This window comes from Mercenaria mercenaria, chromosome 1 (genome assembly GCF_021730395.1).
Source record: "Mercenaria mercenaria strain notata chromosome 1, MADL_Memer_1, whole genome shotgun sequence".
Taxonomy (NCBI): Eukaryota; Metazoa; Mollusca; class Bivalvia; order Venerida; family Veneridae; genus Mercenaria; species Mercenaria mercenaria.
The window spans coordinates 2,595,782-2,613,050 of NC_069361.1; the positions used below are offsets into that span (position 1 = coordinate 2,595,782).

At 33.9% G+C, this 17,269-nt stretch overlaps 1 protein-coding gene across 5 annotated transcripts in view; it reads right to left on the bottom strand.

The window, feature by feature from the left end:
* Positions 1 to 17,269, bottom strand: part of LOC123545171 (solute carrier organic anion transporter family member 4A1-like) — a 43,712-nt gene that overhangs the window by 12,292 nt on the left and 14,151 nt on the right. For 3 of the 5 annotated variants that reach the window (XM_045331500.2, XM_045331498.2, XM_045331501.2), the window contains exons 2-10: positions 10,621 to 10,742; positions 9,480 to 9,634; positions 8,867 to 9,040; positions 8,336 to 8,551; positions 7,512 to 7,614; positions 7,154 to 7,275; positions 6,562 to 6,680; positions 6,014 to 6,152; positions 5,063 to 5,258 (exon numbers count right to left, since the gene is read on the bottom strand). In XM_045331500.2, coding sequence (XP_045187435.2) covers positions 5,063 to 5,258; positions 6,014 to 6,152; positions 6,562 to 6,680; positions 7,154 to 7,275; positions 7,512 to 7,614; positions 8,336 to 8,551; positions 8,867 to 9,040; positions 9,480 to 9,634; positions 10,621 to 10,742 — 1,346 coding nt within the window. Of the gene's footprint in view, positions 1 to 5,062; positions 5,259 to 6,013; positions 6,153 to 6,561; positions 6,681 to 7,153; positions 7,276 to 7,511; positions 7,615 to 8,335; positions 8,552 to 8,866; positions 9,041 to 9,479; positions 9,635 to 10,620; positions 10,743 to 12,856; positions 12,882 to 12,965; positions 13,218 to 17,269 lie in introns of those variants that run through there. The other 2 variants (XM_045331502.2, XM_045331503.2) reach the window with 2 other exon arrangements.

Sequence of the window (17,269 nt, forward strand, 5' to 3'; positions counted from 1 at the left end):
TCATATAACGTGCCTTTAGATATCCTTGCGTGAAAAAGACATTCAGCTGTCAGGGCTTAATTTTATGTATACTGTTCTATAACATCGGAATATGGTTGGGATATAAGTGTGAGTATTTTTGCCAGCCTAACGTTTTAAACATACCAGCATTGTTTTGCAGGCCTTGCTGCACTACATTTCTTTATTTTTACGTTTTGATCTTGCTGTCTATGTGCTTTACTTTGATCATGTATTTATCATGTTCTAAAGCTGCAGTGTTATAGTTTTAAGTTTAATGAAAGAAAGATGATGAAAAGATTTCTTCATCAGTACAATCTGCCCCTGATGCCCTTCCTTCTGCAATAAGCTGACTGTAATCGCGGAAAGCCCAAAACATTTGAATGTAGGGGTAATAAATAATACTGTGTGTAGATAGCTTTGTTATTGCGGGGCTGATGACGAATTAAGTAAAACACTCTTAGTGTTGCTGTCAAGTTTGAATAAAATTAACCAGTAATTTTGAGTAATTAAAAGACTTCCATGAATTTAACACTTGCATTAAGTTAAAAACTTCTGTATAACTTCTACTGGCATAATTGTATTGATCATGTTTAAATCTGATCAAGATAAAATTGCAAACAATACATGTAATTTGTACAATTTGTATAATTAGAGCATAGACAACTGCTTGTACCGACATTGATATGTGCTGAATGTTCGTCAAATTCCTTTTCTTCGGTACTTATCTAAAGCAGATATTGATCTAAATCAGATATTGGTAACTTATATTCCCTTATTGTATGTTATATTTCTTTTAACTTTCGGTGATAATCATGTTTCAAATTCAACACCATAAAAATAGTTAAAAACATTTCATAACAAGAGGCAGAAGCGATGTATAAATGCATTGTGTGGGTGGGGTAGAAAAAAGTCTTCAGATAAATTAAAAAAAAGTTTTTTTTCTGGTAAAATGTAAATTTCATTTGAAATGTCACATTGGTTGGTTTAATGACATGATATCCGATATTATAAGCAATTTTCAGCAGTATTCACTTTCGTAATCGGTTGCCATATTGATAACGTCATTTTCAGATCCAGTCGCGGTCTCTAGAAGAGATACATACATATTATATTATGTCTTAGACCAAGGAATAATTTGGTATATGTGGCCATTCTTCTCAACTACTTTTGAGTGGGGTAATAAATGGCAGTGGACCATTTTATTTGATACCATTTGACACCTTCACTGACTAAAACTTACGAAGAAATAATTTGTATAACTTTCATACATGCCAATTTTAGCGAAATTTGGTCATACTTTTACATTCTCATTAATAATCATAAATATGTTAATTAGTTAATTTACATAAAATAACTAGAAAGGAGAGGGTAATGGTTTAGGAACATTTTGATATTCTTTAGGTTCTTATATACCTAAAATTGACCAAGACATGATTGCACAATGGATTTTCGTGTTCAGGGGTCAATTTCTTACCACACCCACTAATGGTTGAACTCAAGCCTGCTATCTGCTAGATATGACCATAAAAAGATAAAATATCAAGAGTGTCTTACCTTTCATTTGATACCATTTGACTACTTCATTGACTAAAACTTACCAAGAAATAATTTGTATAACTTTAATATAATTAAGTCCAATTTGTATGCGAAATTTAGTCATATTTTTTACATACTCATTAATACTCATTATATATGCTGATTAGTTAATTTACATAAAGCTACTTGAAAGGGAAGGACAATGGCTTAGGAACATTTTGATACCTGTTGGGTTCTTATATACCTTAAATTGACTAAGTTAAGTTGACACAATGAATTTTCGTGTTCAGGGGTCAATTTCTTACCCCACCCACTTATGATTAAACTAAACGCTATGTATCTGCTAAATATGCCCATAACACGGGTATGAAACGTTGCCTGCGGCACAAAATGTGCCGCGCTGAAATGAAGGCATCGCGCTTCCGACGGCGCAGGCATTGCGCAGGATGTTTACAAAAATAACGAGCACGGTGAGTAAAATTGAATGTTTTTGGTTATTGTCTTGTTACAGTAAACACATTTTAGAAATCGGGGAATGCAGCGGGATTTAGTTATGTCTTGCCGACAAATCCATGCCCAGTTTGTGAAGAAATGTGTAATATTGTTATTTTGCGCGTGTTTTTTTATCGGATACAGTAACGTGAAAATTACAAAAGCAGTGAATATTCCGAGTCATTTCACATCCTGCAGAAAAAGGAATGATGCATTTCTGTAGTATATTATAAAAAGACATGATATCTGATCGATTGAGATAAAATACATGTCAAGGAAAAGGCATATTCCCTCGTTCTGCCGACTTTTCAGTCCAGTGCCGAAGGCATCTCGATGGTGCCGCAGACATCGCGAGGGGCGCAGTCATCTTGAATACTATTGTAGTCAGTAGTACGTGTAATTTCGACCACCTAACATGTATTAAAGTACAAAAAAAATCAATAACAATGTTGTTCCTCCAGTTATTGTGTAAGACAAATCTTCTGAATCCGAACTTTATAATATTAATAGCTATTTTAAGAAGTTTGCAGTATTCTTTCTCGCTGTTTTGGGGAATGGGGCCAGGTCGATTCCAGTTGGGAAAATCACGTCATTTTATATCGAACTGGGATTATTTTCTCCTAAAATAACAATATTCAATTACCAAACATTGCCATTAGTAACAATCATTGATGCTTACTTCAAACCAAGGTACGAAAACCAGCATTAGAGCACAAAAACTGTCATAACTTTGTCATTTTTCAGCCAGTTTTGATGTTTTAGTTTCAGCATCAAGTATTGTTGTTTTTATTTTCTTTACAGTTTTGGCGTACTATTTTGATTAGCGATGAGCTGAGTTCCCCCACCCCAACCCTAACAAAAAAGAAAGAAAGAAGAAAAAAAAAAGAAATGGCGAAAAAATCAGTTTTGGTTTTCCGAAGAAAAGGAACTAAACAAGACAAATTAAAAACAACGTAAAACACGAAACTTCCCTTACAACGATACTATTCAGAAAATTTATGTGGAAAAGAAGCAAATTATGAAGTTAACGATTGTTAAGTATCTTGTTAATTTTATATTTTCAGATGAATGTGCATTCAGTGTATATTAAAAGGGAAAAGAAAATCATTCAGAACTCCTTATCGTCAGACGTAAACTTTATGTGTACAGTCAGTGCACAGACCTAAATCATATTTGAACGACAAAGAGTGAGTAAAGTACGTTAATATTTTTGTAGAATTTCAGAACAAGTTAAGACCCATTTTGGACCCATTTTTCGAAAGATCTCAACTTCATTGGTTCTTTTCCACACAAAACTTGGGAACAGTAATTTTAAATATTCTTCGTTCGTATTTAAATATCTTGACCTAACAGTAAATTTGGTGCTGATGTACTGTTACAGAAAAAATGGCTCGAGATGAGCAAAAGAAGTTTCACGTTTTTACGATTTTTTGTTTGTTTTTGCGTTCCTTTTTTTTTTTGGAACGCTGGAACGCAATAACAGCGATTCTCACTTTTTTTTTTTTGGGGGGGGGGGGGGGGGGGAAGATGGAGAGGGATTCAGCTCACCGCTTATAAAAAGTACGCCCGAACTGTAAAGAAAAAACACTCGATGCTGAAACAAAAACAACAAAATTGGTTGAAAAATGACAAATGTTATGACAGTTTTTGTGCTCCAATGCTGGTTTTCATACCTTGCTTTGAACTAAGTATCAATAATTGTTACAAATGGAAATGTTTGGTAACTGAATATTGTTATTTTAGGAGAAATAATCCCAGTTCGATATAAAATGACGTGATTTTCTCAACTGGAAGGGATCTGGCCCCATCCCCCAAAACAGCGAGGAAAAATATTGCAAACTTCTTAAAATAGCTATTAATATTACAAAGTTCAGGTTCAGAAAAATTTGTCTTACACAATAACTGGAGGAACAATACTGTTATTGATTTTAATACATGTTAGGTGGTCGAAATTACACGTACTACTGACTACAATAGTATTCAAGATGACTGCGCCCCTCGCGATGCCTGCGGCATCATCGAGATGCCTGCGGCACTGGACTGAAAAGTCGGCAGAACGAGGGGATATGCCTTTTCCTTGACATGTATTTTATCTCAATCGATCAGATATCATGTCTTTTTATGATATACTACAGAAATGCATCATTCCTTTTTCTGCAGGATGTGAAATGACTCGGAATATTCACTGCTTTGGTAATTTTCATGTTACTGTATCTGATGAAAAACACGCGCAAAATAACAATATTACATATTTCTTCACAAACTGGGCATGGATTTGTCGGCAAGACATAACTAAATCCCGCTGCATTCCCCGATTTCTAAAAAGTGTTTACTGTAACAAGACAATAACCAAAAACATTCAATTTTACTCCCCGTGCTCGTTATTTTTGTAAACATCCTGCGCAATGCCTGCGCCGTCGGAAACGCGATGCCTTCATTTTAGTGCGGCACATTTTGTGCCGCAGGCAACGTTTCATACCCGTGCATAAACAGATAAAATATTAAAACAACATTGTCTTACCTTTCATTTGGTACAATTTGACTTCTTCACTGACTATAACGTACCAAGAACTAATTTGTATAACTTTAATATTTGTCCATTTTTTGTGAAATTTGGTCATATTTTTTACATACTCATTAATATTCATAAATATGCAAATTAGTTAATTTAAATAATGTAATTGAAAAGGGAAGGACATTGCTTTAGAAACATTTTGATACTGTTTTGGTTCCTATATACCTAAAATTGACCAAGATATATAGTTCTCTTTGGTTATATCACCGAATTCTATGGCGGCCATTTTGAATTCAAGATGGCCGCCAAAATATTGAGATGAAAATTTGAGGATGATACATTTTTTGAAGTAGAAGTTTCATAGAACAAAATAAACCCACTTTAAAAAAATCTAGGACGATTTAAAACTTGACCCCAAATTTTAACCATTGAAAACCCACTATAAAACCAGTCACTAAAAGTTAAAAAAATATATTCAAACGTCCAGACGTAAGTTAAGCTTGTTGTATCAGTACCTACTCTACTATGTATGCATGGTCCAAACCCGCAAACGGGTCACTGGAACAGTGCGCCAGTAAGAACGGACCAAAACAGAATGCTGCGAGCATAAATCCTGCACACATCCGAATGATTCCACGGCACTTGAGTTGGAACTTTTTCACAAGATATCCTCCTAGCAACATCCCACCTCCTGACCCAGGAATAGTTATTATGCCTACAGATAGATAATAACCATTTTATTAGGACATTTTGGAAGGCACACTTTTAATGACAAATGCTATTTGCCAATTACCTAAAACCAATAATCGAATGTAATAAGGTAATTTTAAGTGATTAATTCAAAATACAAAATGTGGAACAAAATAACGCCAAATACTTATTGCTGAGTGCTTATTTCAATAAAGAGCTGGATATACCATAAGATGAATGCATCCTTGAAATAGCCATTGGCTTTCTCATTTAGATTTTATTTTTTTGTAAATAGTGTCAGTTCCATGTTCGTTTGACCGACAGAACATGCTATTGCTTCGAATCGGACTGGTAGAACATTATATTGCGTTTTCAAAAGACATGTAATTGAAACATTACATTCATTAGTTAAAAGACACTGACCGATAACTCATAATGTTTTAGAATTTGGCGATTAGCATTCCTCATTTTGCAATCAGCATTAAATATTTTATATTTGGCGTCCGACATCTAGCATTTCGTATATTAATCATTTAGAATAGCGCACTGGCCTACCATACGCACCGTCCTTCTATAGTAAAAGAATAGCATTTTCATCTTATATAATTTGCGCGTATTACATGCTTGAAAGATAACAGTATGTAAAGTATTTAAACGAGAATTGTAATATTTTATATTTAAACATCATAGGATATTTCTGATGGTGTAGTTAAGTTATAAAAGTGTCCATGTTAGAAACATTTATAAAGTGTCCTACAACATAACCCAAACTAACTTTACCCATGACTGTGCCTGCCCACGTAATGTCAACATTAAACTTTTCTTGTATCAGTTTGGCGCCAAATGTTGCCATCCCCCCTATGATCAGGGCCTCCACTGCTGCACCGCAACATATAAACACGTACGTCGGATTTGTAACCTGTGGGAGTAGCCAGAGAAATATTTCTAAAATGTGCTTTGCTTAACTTTTTGTGAAATGTAACATGAAATGGAAAAATAAGTCCATTCGTTTCACTAAGAACGTTCTCCGCTATTAAACTGCTATGATGGCGTGAAGACAACGAAAGTAGAATATAGATAAAATCCAGATTCTGTGTACAGTTGAAGACAGTCACAGTATGCTTTCCTTGACTTATACATTGCGCATGCGCATAGCATATATTATAGACTTTCATATTTAAAGGAATAGAGGCAAGCTGTCTTTGACACCTAACAATTCCGGTAAATTACGTGTATTTACGAAAGACGTTTAAGTCCATTAATCATATTTGGTATTTTGGTAAAAAATCAACTTCAGTTGCTGCAACATAATCTTGTAGAGATCTTACCAGCAACCATACAGATCTCGGAAAGTCTTTCCAACTTTTTCCAAAGTTCGCCTGAGCTGTTATTTCGTCTCCGCCACCATGAGCTTCCACTGCACGTTGTATTTGTACCTCTGTATAACCTGCATTTTATATTATAAACACTATAGTAAGACTTCATGATATGAGCCGTGCCATGAGAAAAACAACATAGTGGGTTTACGACAAGCATGGACCCGCGCAGTCTGGTCAGGATCCATGCTGTTCGCTAACAGTTTCTCTAATTACAATAGGCTTTGAAAGTAAACAGCATGGATCCTTACCAGACTGCGCGGATGCGCAGGCTGATCTGGATCCATGCTGGTCGCAAACCTACTATGTTGGTTTTCTCATGTCACGGCTCATGTATATAATAACCAAAAGTGTTATTTGAAGATGCATCATCTGGCGTCGTGCAATTATCTGTTGTAAACAATAACTTGAATACTGACATTATATAAAATTTGGTTGATCGGAAATATTTTATTTGAACAGCTCCCCCACACATACAGATCGGCCGACTATACATCGACTGGTCTAGAGTCTAGCAGAGCGCTTATACACAACTATAACTTACTCGGGAGTCTCCGTGGGTATCCGTATAACGGCATCACCACGACCAGGAAGCCTAGCAGAGCTATAAGTGGAGCTATCCACCATGCTCCAACCCACTGTGGGTCCATAGGGGTTAGAGGAACACTGAAACAGTATAAGATATTCTAAATAATATTTTTAATAAATGAATAAAATGGGAAACAATATGAACCATTTTGGTTTTTGTTGTAAACGTCAGTGCTTATTAAAAATAAAGTTGTGATTTCTTTACAGACCTAATATTTATCCAACATGATTTGAATGGGAAACTCTTAATTAAAGATTTAAAGTTTGAGAACATCATTTTACTAGAATTGCATGCATAAATGAGCAGCGAGTACCTTGCTGGATCCACTTTATTGATATCAACGAAAAGACTTAAAGTTTGACCTCCAACAACGTAACCAATGGCAACACCGACCGCTGCGGCACAAAATGTCCAACCTGAATTATATCAATGCATTGTTCATACATACAGAAATAACAAACATTGTACAAAATATCATTTAAAAAGGTATGATATGATCCCCGTCGAAAAGACTGATCATTTAAACTGTCGACTGTTGCCCTGCAACAAAAGTCTGCTAATGGATGGGACAGAACATTTTGTCACATTTGCTGCAATAAGAACAATATTTTTATTATCAGAACCGGCATATACTCCAAATGATCTACCATCTAGGAATCAGGTCTCATGGAAAAAAATCCTGTATTTTTGAATGGTTTCTACAAATCTTTCTTTTGTGACTGGCGGACAGGCAGGCAGAACGGCGGCCTAACAGAGAGAAAAAGGGAATAAAATAAAATGATTTGTATATATGTAAGAAGAAAACCTCTTACTCTTTATAGATATGACAGAATCCACCATTTATGACTGACAGAAGAACATATCGATGATGGAACCGATACAAGTAGACAAACGGAAAAATATGATAATGTACATTTTTATTTTCCTTTTTACAGAATTTTATGAAACAATTTCTTGTAATATTTAAGTCATATACATATACTGTAATCAAAATTTTCGTCCGATTTTAACTCGCTTTTTTCATCATAATATAAAAGACCAATGGTTAAACACTGGCGACACTCTTGTAACAAGGACATTATCATTTAGATGTTGGCAACAATCCTGAACCCAGAATAGTACATTATATATACTTACTTATGTAGAAAGCAGTCAGTTTAGCCTTGCAATTTTCATCTATATATGAAAGACCAATAGTAAACATTGGCGACGCTCCTATACCCAGCAGAATGTTGCCAATCATCAGTAGAGCGTATGACATTGTATAGCTCTCCGGCACATAGTCCACACCCAAGGAGCCGCAGCTACCTGTTGTATTGCTCCCTATTTTGCACGTGTTCTCTGTGGCGTTCTCTGTGCATGTGGGGAGATACAGTGTGAATATTTTGTAAACAAGCTTCAACAAGTGTAAGAGTATTGTATGTCACTCCATGCTAAATGTTTAAAGATACCTATGCCAGTGTTATGCTTTTATAGGACTCCGTGTTTTTCCACAATATCAAGACTCGGGAATGCGATGTGCGATGGAAAGGACTAAGATAATGCAAGAAAGTCTGAAAATTAAATGAGTTTGAAACAAGTTATAACAGATAAAGGTTTGTAAAACATATACGTGCATGTTTCCTTTCCAGCTGACAATAAATATTTAACAAAGTCATTTAACATTACCTGTAGACAACGTGTAGTGATAGTTGTTCCCAATGAAATGTGGTAATGAGAAGACGAGACAACCAGCTGCCATGATGAGTACACCTGTACCTATCAGTCTGGGTTTGTGACGCTGCTCACCGAAATATCCAACCAACACAGAACAAATAATTGACCCGAAATCATTGCTGCTTGCTGATATAAACAATACACTATTGTTAACATTTTAAGCAAGACGTACATTGGCATTAATTTATTCTGGTTTGTAAGAAAATAGTTTCACTCTGTTGCAAAAGACACGACTGAGACAAACATAGTCATGACTGTACAAAACTTTTCAAATTCACAGCCTTACTTACAACACCCGTTTACTTTTCAAATTTCATCAACTAAGCTTTTCCAAACTCATTTTAGATTTGCAATTCTCGTTACAACTTGTTACAGTTCATTACAGACTTTGTCATTGCAAGATTAGCCGACTTACATGCTGCATAACTTATCTATCTAATTAGACTTCGCGAATCGCATTGACTATATATAAATTTGTAAAGCTGGAAGCTTAAACTTGTATCTACATGTACATCATAGAACACGGGTATGAAATAAAATAGACGATACCGGGTCTGGAACTAACCTATTAAGCCAGATTTAGAGCTTGGCAGGGAGTAACGTTTCTCGAGCGCGACGAGCACAACGTTAATCACACCATTCACAATAAATCCTTCGAAAAAATTGAAGACGCACTGCCAAATCACGTGACATCGGATATTGTTCATGCACTGGAGACAACTGAAAGGTTTAAATTAGAGACTTTGCCATATACACTGACAGCAGCGTATCAAATAGGGCATTTAGCCTCGACAATATGTATTATTTTTAATATTGTAGCATTTTACAGTAATTGACGCCAAACAAAGGTATGACGAGTTATCAGAAAAGTGGGTGATTCGAGATTTATACTATAAGATTCTTTCACTGGTTGTAGGTGCAGATAGGAATATCCGGCCTCGAGGGTAACTGTTTAGGCGGTAACGAGGCTCCCTGCCGAGTTACCGCCTAAACAGTTACCCGAGAGCCGGATATTTCTATCTGCACCTATAACCAGTGAAAGAATCTTTTTCTTGCATACCGATTTAAAGAAATAATAATAAAAATTAAATCAATCGAACGGCTTTCTTTTTAGAACTATTTCTTATGGCAGTGTATTTAAACAAAGCGCGGGAAACCAAAATCCGTAAACAGGAAAGACGTCATGACGTTTCAAAACAAACAACAATGTTTAGTTCCGGTTTTGTTTTATCAGTTGCAGCGTAACGTTATGAATTTTTGAAAAAATAACGTGATTTGAATAGAGAAATATACTATCAGGAACCAATAGGAACTGACAAGGTAATGAATTTTTATTCCGTTTTTTAAATAAAACATAAATTACTACATAAATCTTCTATATATATATATATATGTAGTACATTATACGTCATTTACAGCACGAGAGTCATCTTACACACCCCGGGGTGTAAGATGGATTTTTCCAGCACCGGTGAAGATACCGGAAATCCCCGTCTGGTATGCAAGAAAACGTTATCGAGAAAGTAAATTGAAATAACGAATATGTATTGGTCAAGTCATAGACAGCTGCCATTACAAATATTCCTCAACATTTAAAAGTGTCATATTCCTCCGCACCTCCTCAAGTGAATGGACCAGTACCTGCTTGTTTGATAACTATGCGACGCTTCCGGCAAGAAAATGGAATTATAACTAGACGTTCTAACCTTGGTTTGAAAGCCAAACATCCATATTTCTCGTCCGCAACATCTTCTTGTTTCTTTATCTCACCTTCTCGCGTGTCTTCCATCTCAGCTACTGTACCTGGTACTTGTTCAAGAAATGGGTCCTACAAAGAGCAGAATAATACACTAAACTTGCCTTTAATTAAGTAAATCAATTTATGTCTTATGTAACAAGTTAATTATACCGAAATCGAATAAACTAATAAAACGTAATATCAAGCTCTTCCTTTTTATCACTATCATAATGATAATCATCTTCATCCTCGCAATGATCACAGTCTCCGACCAGCGGTGCAAAGAAATTCCTTTTTCTTAATTCACTCTCTAATATTTCTGCATCACTGACGGTTTACAAATAAATGCTCCACGTCCTTTGAATTATCATCTGTATTAATAAGGTAAATATTTAGCCAATTACCTAAAAGACTGTAAATATAGATTTCTTTGTTACCTTCACTCTGCAAGAGTCCATGGTATGTTATGCATGCATATATGCAGTTAACATAAAGTAATTATTTAAAGTACAATACATGCAACAACTTTAGCTATACAGATATTAATATACCATAAATACATTTAGCATTCTCAGTATTTACAATATAAACAATGGCATGAGAATATTGAAGAACACATTCAATAACAGTTGGCAAATATCAACTTGCATAATTTTGCAAAATGAGTCGGAAAAACTTACACCACTGACCCAGTAACTTGCCGAAGCGAAATACAAGTTAGATGGGCTGTGGGCAGTGGTCAAACATCCCACAAAGAAATTTCACAAGTACTAATACATTGTACTGTGGGCAGCTCGTTGATTTAAAATGTTTGAATGTATACACAAATGTCTTTGAATATATCGACAATGTAACGAGACTACATTATAATTTCACAAATTGAAAGTAAAGCAAAATTTACATTATATAATCATACAGAAATCTAAAGCGCCTTAATTACTGACAATATGTAAGCATTCCACAGATTCGTTTTCAGACAAATGTTGTGGTATACCAGAAATAAGATAACTCAATAAATGTTGTCATACCGTATTGACCAAATATTTTTGTCCACATTGTTTCCTTTTACACAGAGTTCATACAACAAAATAACACTGTATAAATTGCAAATTACATATCCAGTAAGTCATTACCGTATCCTACCAGCAGTGCGAAGGAATTCTTTTTTCTTAATTCACTAGCAAACGTTCCTGCATCACTGAACTGAAATGACGCGGTTTATAAATTCAATGCACCGCGTCCTTTGAATTATTACCTGAATGGATAGGTAAATATTTAGCCAAGTACCTAAAAGACACTGCAAATAACACCATATTTTTATGTATGCATGGATAAATAAAATTTGCATATATTGACTTACAATTCATGTACATAATGTATGATGAACTTGTGATACATGTATATATTCAGACAATCGGACATTGACAGGCGGAGATAAGACTTGATGACCAGTTTGACCAGCGGCAAAATTTGTGCGAAATTTGTCCGCAACTGGGGGATAAACGACAAAAGAACGAAATTCTGCAACTTTTGTTTTAAACTTCTATAACAGTCAGAAGACCCTCATCGATGTGGGTTCAAGCCTCACTCGGGCGTTGAATTCTTTATGTGAGGAAGCCACCAAGCTGGCTTTCAGAAGGCCGATGGTTCTACCAAGATGCCCGCTTGTGATGAAATAATGCACGGAGGGGCACCTGGGCTCTTCTTCCATCATCAAAGCTGGAAAGTCGCTATATGACCTAAAGTGTGTCGGTACGACGTTTCAAAACCGAACAAAAAAACAAACAAAACAAACAGAAAAGCTGATTTGTAATAGTTTTATAGATTATTCAAAGAAAGTAATACTTAATATTATAGTTGTATATACATTATTGTTCAAATGTAACGTAGCGTGGCCATTCAATACAACAAACATAACTTTTTAACCAGTTTTATTTATCATAGCAACAGTCTTTAATATTCAAACATAACATTTTTAGCTAGATATTATTAAGTAAAGGTGACCTTATCAATCTAGCATCTATAACCCATCTTTCTCTCTAACTCTCAATCTAACTCCTCTGACTCTAGATAATTATATTTCAGCATATATATTTAATTAAGCAGTCTAGCCGCTATGTAAAAATACACAATTCGTCGTGCCTTTTTCCTTAACATATCTAACTTTGATCCCGGAAGTAAATGATATAAACAACTAAGTATACCTGTTTATTTGACAATTCAGCTTTTCAATTTAGATTCAAGTATTATAGTTTATCATCTTTCTACGTAGCATATTAAACAATGACTTATAGAATATACAATATTCCGAACCTTTCAAACCTGTTACATTACAAATCCCTTCATTTCTTCCACAAACAAATAATAAAAAAAGATTAATAGTAAATCTAAGCTATAACAAATCCTTAATGTTGATCGTTTAGAAATGTTGCCGAGGGTTCGCCAGGTATAATTTTAGTAAACATAATTAGCTTTTGAATGCACGACTTAAACAGTTGGGTAATTTTACACATACATATTAAAAGACAATTTAAAGTACATAATATTACAGATAGATACAATTTCTCAGTATTTAGGCATGTCCGTCCTTTAATGAAGAAAGAAAAAAATATATACCACTGAAATATTACCGTAGGCCAAATATTATTAAATTTAGAGAACTACTGTCAACTACCGACACGCAGCTCCTGACCAGATTGAGTATTTTTGTGAAAAAAATTATTCGCCGGTTCTCAAGAACCTAAATTTTATTTATGACTTGATATTTTTACAGAATCGTTATACTGTTATTGTCATGTAAGCTTCTACTTTATATGTAAAATAATGATGTTTAATTGGTTAAATATGGCCATGAAAAACACAAGTGGCTGATGTAATATTATTAATACATTGTATTTCATTTGAGTCACATCCATTTAGATGAATCATTTTACATAAACGTATAAAATACTGTACATAAAATATAATGTAAATGACCACTCTAGCAAGTACAAGATACTTTACACAAATACGTCACCATTTTGACATATCAAACATAATAATTATGATTTACAATAATTCGGCGAAGTCCCAGTTAAATAGACTAAATATAATGTGAATTAACAATTATTGTTCTCGAAGTATTAAATTCTCTCATTCATTATTAGATATTATTATGCAAAAGTATTAACTAACCTTGCAATTAACCGGATTAACCTCATTCCAACAGAGCCACGCGTATTTTGTTTGTAAATTCATTGACGGGTTACTCTAGGTCAGAGTAGCCAGTCAACTGAAACCGCGAAATTGGTCACGTGATGTGTCAATCAATCAGAAAGGCGGGCTACTCAATATTATGCAAATACGGTAAATTGACAATGTATGTTACTAACATTTTGAAATACGAAACACAGCTGTTATTGTTGTTGATTTCTTTTTTTTTGTTGTTGTATTTACTTTTTGCTATAGATATTATGCTGTCCTCTAGTAGTAGCCTAGTGTTATGATGTAACACTAGTACTTCATTCACTATTCATTTACTTATTCAGTCCAAGATCATATCTCATTTAAAATATTGTACATAGTCTTAAGAAACAAAAAGTTTTTTTAGTTGATTAATGACGATGAGGAATAACAAATTGAAATTTATTTTGATCTGATCTGTTTCAAGGAAAGTTCTCTTTTTGCCTACCTGTAACAAAAATTATAAATAGTAGCTGAAAAGTAAGTGCACTGACCCATTAATATCTTAAGAAAATTATGTATTACTAAAGGACTTCTAAATTGAATTAACATAGATATTCATTTCTGTTGATTTAAAATGTGTGATCACCATCCCCACATCCACGTTGATCTGTATCCACCTATGTGTATATATATATGTATATTTGTTCACATGTTATTACAAAATGTATGTTTTGTAATCTGTGTTTATCAAATAAAAGATCTGTTCTGTTCTGTTCTGTTCTGTTCTGGCATCAGAATAGTTAGTGCAAGCATAATACAAATATAATCGAGGAATTTCTTAAAACGTGATGATTTCTTTCATACAAATAAAGTGCATTATATATCTTTTTGATCATTCGTCTGTAGTTTTACAATATTATAACATTATACATTGAAATTAAACAGTATTCCATTTGCGAGTCACATCTGTCTATATTTTCACGATTACATGTATATAACAGAATATAGATATGATATATATAACTGTGCAGTATCACGTTTGTCAGATAAGCGTCTGTTTATTTCGTTTTTCATTCATTTTGTGGAAATTCCGTCTTTCTGATGCATCTATCAGAGCTTGTCATACATATAAAACATAATTGGTTCTGAAATTAGAAAGCAAAATTACATATCTGGTTTCAAATACTACATGTACATGTTTATAGATATCAACAGCCATAAAATCACATCTTCTATAGATACGATATATCTTTTGAAACATGCTAATATTTTAAAATTAAATACGCGGACTTGTATAAAGTACAGATTAACGATCAAGGTATTTTTATGCCTTGAACATGTATTTTTTAATTGCGCTCATGGTAGAAGTGTATACGCCGAAAGTCGGATATCTAAAGCACACATTTAAAAATACTGAATATTCTTTCAAAAGTACAAATTCTGAAAGACTTGTATCTAGAGTATACATTTTATGAATACATTTGTATGCACTGAAAACATTTTATTTATTTATTTTTTATAAATTTCCTTTCTTTCTTTTAAATATTCAAATGAAATAAACAATAAATGATACAAGGTTTAAACAAATCTGCCTCCAACATCAGCCAGTTCTCTGCAGAGTACAATCATCAATTGTCCGCAAGTGGTACCAAGTCTGCTGTTTCGCGTTGTTCACATCGGCGTCCCATAGTTCCGTAATAATTCTCTGTTGTGATTGAATTCTATATGCACACATCTTGTTGCGGAGTAGCGGAGCAGGTCGTGGGATCCTGAATTTGCTAATCACTAAAATTGTCTAAAATACTTCCAGTTATATAGTTTCAAATTGTTGAATCATTGCAGTTTTCAGCTAGGGCAAAATAAAGTCTTTATATCAGCTGGGTAAAATAGTCTTCATAATCAATTGAATTGCAAACTGCGTCGGGTATTTTCAATAAGAATTGCATGGGGAATAAAAGTATAATACTCTGACGAGAATCTGACATCGTGTAAATATATCTGTTGCTAAAATGTTTCTTTTTTCTTTGTTGTTTTCTACACAGAATTCCAGATTTTTTATTCATTTTAACATTTTTCGTAAATTCTGTCTTAACAAAGTTTCTTTAATTGTAGATGGAGAGAAAGATTGATATATCATTATAGCTCGAGGTTATTTTTCGTTGATTGTTGTATTATTCATGATTTTATCTTTTATCACTTCGGCGTTCCACCAGGAAGTTGCTGATATAGTTGACTGATAATAAGTCCTTGAGGGCTGTTATTGTTACGCAGTTTCTCATTGGTCAATATCGTGCGTTCAACCGTGAATTTGTCAGTTCCCTTTTGCATATGTAGTAGAAACTGTTAGCTAACTGGCATTGTCTTCTTGCTTGTATTGTGTGCAGACGTGTTTTAGAAATTTTGTTTGAAATTTAATTTAATTTCCACGGTGACCGTAATACGAGCACTCAGGTATAATAAAAGGATATAACAATGGACAGGAGGAATGATTACACGTATTCAAGTTATTATAAGGTAAGTACTTTATATGTTTATCTTTTAACTGATATAAATTGTTTTAAATATAAAATACTCTAACATTTAATTTGCATTTGCAAACAGACTTATATTTTATGAATTATTTCGCTAAAATTATTCGGGCAAGTGAATTTGATACATAGTTAAATTAATAACAATTTTTATACTGGTTGCCGCATTTTTCTTTTTATTTCACAGCATTTGTGACCATGTTTACTTTATTAATTTAAAATTAGAACAATATAACTTTAAAATGAATACTTTAAGGAAATGAACTTTGAAACATGTATATTTGATACAAAAAATAGAATTAATACGATTACAGCAATTTATTCATTTTGTGGAAATGTATCGCGGTAAATGTGCTTTAACTATAATTGCTAGTAAAATAATGTGCTTGTTCTCACAAAAAAGGTATGAGAACACTAAATCTAAATCAAAATAAAAGTAATTACGTTTTTGTAAGCCTTACTTATTCGGCTTATTCTAGGATATATTATTAAATTGTTGTTATGCTTCTAATTTTTAGTCGTATCTGCATTTTACTATTAAGAAAATTTACGTGTAAAAATTTCAAATATCATTAGATACTGGCAAAGCGTACGTGCTTTTAATAAAACATACATCTCGTATAGAAACTTCAAATGGGTTGAATATAACTATTTCTTTTTCTTAATCTAAACTAAAATCTTCAGAAATACGTTTAAACAGGTGCTAGGAGATATTTACCATGACACCGGATTTTGTAACAGGTGCGTGTGTAAACCTTTCATGACACCGGTTTCTGGAACAGGTGCGTAGAGAAATTTATCATGACACCGGTTTCTGAAACAGGTGCGTGGAGAAATCTATCATGACACCAGTAAATGTAAACAGGTGCGTGGAGAAACTTATCGTGACACCGGTTTTAATACTCTACAGACTGCAGCTGACAT